This window comes from Macadamia integrifolia, chromosome 9 (assembly GCF_013358625.1).
Source record: "Macadamia integrifolia cultivar HAES 741 chromosome 9, SCU_Mint_v3, whole genome shotgun sequence".
Classification (NCBI taxonomy): domain Eukaryota; kingdom Viridiplantae; phylum Streptophyta; class Magnoliopsida; order Proteales; family Proteaceae; genus Macadamia; species Macadamia integrifolia.
The window spans coordinates 34,556,091-34,560,267 of record NC_056565.1 but is presented as its reverse complement, the minus strand read 5'-3'; the positions used below and the strand labels follow the sequence as shown (position 1 = coordinate 34,560,267).

Genomic DNA, 4,177 nt, shown 5'->3' with positions numbered 1-4,177 from the left:
CATGCTCTCCAAACCAAATGTTTAACCTTGGGCATAGCCTAAGCACTCCAGATTTTCCGCCAAACAACTTTCGATGGGAAGTATTGACATCTATTGGTAGAGGAGGAAGGAGAAAGACGTTGAGTATTATCTTTCATATTGCAGATGTGATGATAAGCAGATTTAACTGAATAAATGTCATTCTTTGAAGCTCTCCATACTCGGCAGTTTTGGCGAGGGAATAGACTTAATTGAATCTTCTTAATGGTAGCAACATCCTTAGGATGAAAATGAAGTTGTAAGAGGTCCTCCCTCCATACCCGATTCTCCTCATCAATTAAGTCTAACACCCATTTGCAACTATGATCATTATATTTAGGATGTTGAACCGTAAAATTAGGAGAAGATGGAAGCCAACCATCTTCCCAAATTAGAATATCCTCTCCATATCCCACCAACTATAGTAGTCCTTTCTCTAAAACCTTCCTACCTTCGAGCACACTTCGCTAGCCCCAAGAGGGAGATAAACCCGCTGTAGCATGGAGAAAATCAGTATTTGGGAAGTATGTACTTTTCATCATTTGAGCCCAGGAAGAAGTAGGGAACTTCCACAACCTCCATGCCAGTTTTCCTAGGAGAGCTATGTTGTGTATGGCAGGGTCTCTAAGTCCCAACCTCCTTTGTCTTTAGAGCAGCACATTCTGTCCCAAGAAATTCAGTAGATCTTGTGCTTATCATCGATCCCATCCCAAAAGAAATGAGTTGCCACCTTTTGAAGAGTAGAATGGTGAGCCGCTGGCAATTTAAAATGGGTGGCAACATAGGTATTCATCAAAAGAGCAACTGATTTCAGCATAGTTTCCTTCCCAGCATATGACAATAGTTTGTGTTTCCAACTTTGCATCTACCCTCAGTTTTTTCATTGATTCCCTTAAACAACTCAAGCTTGGAAGTACCAAAATGTATGGGAAGTCCCAAGTATTTCTTTGGAGAAGCTCCATAAGGGATTTTCAAGATACATGAAAACCAACATTTGAACTTCGCCACCGTGTTGGGACTGAAGACTAAACAAGTTTGGAAGTTGACTTGCTGTCCACTAGCCAAACAATACAACTCCAGGCAAAACTTTATATTATGAATTTCAGTAGGATTGGCTTATGAGAAAATTAGAGTGTCATCAGCAAAACATAGATAAGATATGGGTTCACCTCTATTACGAATTTTCATGCCATGTATAAAACCATCATTTCCAGCCTTGTGGAGAACTGCACTCAAGGCTTGGGAGCAAATCACAAAGATTGCCGAAGACAAGGGGTTGCCTTGGCGAATGCCTCGTGAAGGGGTTATAGCACCATGAACCGAGCCATTGATAAGCATCTTATATGAGACTGAAGAAATGCATGAGAGAACCATTGAAGCCCACTTCTGGCAGAAACCCATTCGAGTGAGTACCCCCTCTATAAATCTCCATTTGAGCCTATCATAGGCTTTCTTCATGTCCAGCTTCATTGCCACATATCTTCTTTTACCTTTCTTCTTATGAGAAATATAATGGAAGGCTTCATGGGCATAGAGGACGTTATCAGATATAAGGCGATCAGGAACAAATGCTGATTGTGCAGGAGAAATAACTAATGTTCTTCAAGCGAGATGCCACAATCCTTGTTGCAATCTTCACCACCACATTACACAAGCTAATTGGCCTGTAGTGGTCAACAGATTCAGGGTGGTCACGCTTAGGAATGAGACATATCATAGTATCATTAAGATCTTTAGGCATCACTCCATCATTAAAGAACTCTTGTACAAAATGAAAGATATCAGTATTGACAAGGTCCCAGTAATTCTGAAAAAAGGCTAGTGGTAGGCCATCTGGCCCAGGAGATTTAAGGGGGGGCCATGGAACCCAATGCCGCCTTGATTTCCTCAAATCTAGGTTGTTTACACAAAGATTCATTATCAGCTGTATTAATAACATGGGATATAGTCTGTAAGACAACTTGGAGAGCAGGTTCATTAACTCCTTCAGAGTAGAGAATGGTTTTGTATTGTTCCACCACCTCATGAACTATTTCCTCTTCATTTTGAGTCCATTCACCAAAGCCAGTTCTGAGTTTAAGGATTTTATTCCTATTACGTCTCTGAAGGGTGGAGGCATAGAAAAATTTAGTGTTTCGATCCCCACTCTTCTGCCAAATAGCTCACAACTTCTGCTGCCATAGAAGTTTCTCCCTGTTCAACCCAATTGCAAGAATATTAGAGACTTCCCACTCCCTTTCCTGAGATGTTGGCGTTGGATTTTCCTGTAGATCTCCAAGCTCCTTGAGATATATCTTGATTCTATTTTGAATATTTTCAAATGATTTCTTGCTCCAAGCAGTAAACACCTCTTTACAGTTTAGGGTCTTTTTATTGATAGAAAGACCAGGCTTGTCAACTGTTGCAATAGACCATGCTTTGGCTGCAGTAAAGGCACGTTCAGAGTGAGTAAACCATAGAGATTCAAATCGAAAAGGCCGACTGCCTGAGAATCGCCCACCCTCAGTATCTACCACAATAGGAAAATGATCCGATCCAAGAGAAGGTTGAACAGTAACTATGAATTCTCCAAATGCACTGTGCCATTCTGCATTGGTGAGAACTCGATCCAGCCTGATTCTGATGTTGTCTTTTCCCTTTCGTTTATTGTTCCAAGTACAGGTAGGACCATGCGCAGCCACATCCATTATCAAACAAGAATTCAAAAAATCACGGAACTGAGATGTATCAGAAGATCCTCTTGATTGCCCCCCCCCCTTTTCGGTAAGAATTAAAGTCAGCTATGCACGCCTACTTTTCTTGCCTATTCACACATAGAGCTTTGACTCTATCCCACACAGCATGGCGACAAGATTTAACTGGGTCACCATTGATACAGGTTAAACAGATAGTGGGATTGGAATTAGATGTTACCTTGGTATCGATGATACGATTATCCACATAAAGGACCTCCACTTGGATCTAATGATTCCATAATAATCCTAGACCCCCTGATGAGCCTACAACATCAACACTAAATAAAGAGAACATCTGCAATTTGCGCCCAAATTGGGCTAGCTTCTTTGAAGAGCATTTGGATTCCATTAAGAAAATTAAGTTTTGTTTTACCGATTGGGAGAGGTTACGAAGTAAGCGAATCGTCAAGGTACTCCCCAAACCTCGACAATTCCATGAGATGAGCTTCATGGATCCCCTTGGTGTTGATATCCCCCAACAACCAAGGGGCCATCCGTTAAAAAACTCTCTGAAGGGGATGGCTGCTTCAAATTAATCCCATGCATCTCTTCCCGTTGGAAGTGTTTTAGCCGTTTGCTTCTAGTCTTGGTGGACTTCATTTCCATAGGTTTGGGTCGATGGGAACTCTTAGATTTGATTCCCGAGCCTGCATCTTCAGATTGTTGCCTGAGAAGAGTGTTGGTGGGGCTAGGAGAATGGGCACTTGGGGATTTGGATTTTCCGTTGCATACGAAGTAGGAGAGGTGGGGTGAGTGGGAGAAACTTCAAGCAAATGAATTGGGCTGGGCTCAAGGTTAGAAAGAGAATTAATTTTAGTAGGGAGGATTATTAGTAATTTTAAATCCTAGAATCATTTGAATGACCTATAGTGTATAGAATACAAGAATGAATAATGGAAAGAAATCGATCACATACTTGTTGAGCGTGAATAAAGTCCCTAAATCAAGGTTGACGCTTGTACCACGAACTATGATGAATAACCATGCAATATGGGTCCTTCTACTGAGATCCTCTGTAGCCTCTTACTATGGGATCTTCTCTCTGTCTCTACGCTATCTCTGTGAGAAAAGCAGTGCTCCCAAAATATTATTATGAAAAGTAATAACTGCAGGGACCGTCAGTATTGTATATATAATAGAATTCCTAAACCGTATTCCATTCCCACAATAGAATAGGGCTAGAAGTTTCCTAATTAGAGTGATCTTTATTCTCTTGGACCCAATGGGCCAATCAATATCAGTTAAGCCCACATAAGAGTCCTAACAATCTCCCACTTGAGCTACACTGATACTGACGTCTTCCCATTGACATCTGGCCAAATAATCCCAAGATTGAATACCACTCAAAACAAACTTTGATCCAATCAATAATCTCCATTGTTGAATAATAGTAGAAAATACACCTTAATATACAACATATAACT

At 40.9% G+C, this 4,177-nt stretch overlaps 1 protein-coding gene across 1 annotated transcript; it reads right to left on the bottom strand.

Annotated features, from left to right (window-relative positions):
• Positions 1-2,180: 2,180 nt before the first annotated feature.
• LOC122089748 lies at positions 2,181-2,705 on the bottom strand. Its single transcript, XM_042659441.1, has one exon. The coding sequence runs from the start codon at positions 2,703-2,705 to the stop codon at positions 2,181-2,183; it is 525 nt and encodes a 174-aa protein (XP_042515375.1).
• Between the last annotated feature and the right edge of the window lie 1,472 nt (positions 2,706-4,177).

What these genes read in the sequence shown, in the direction of transcription:
- LOC122089748 (XM_042659441.1), bottom strand. Translation starts at nt 2,705, where the DNA reads ATGGATGTGGCTGCGCATGGTCCTACCTGTACTTGGAACAATAAACGA.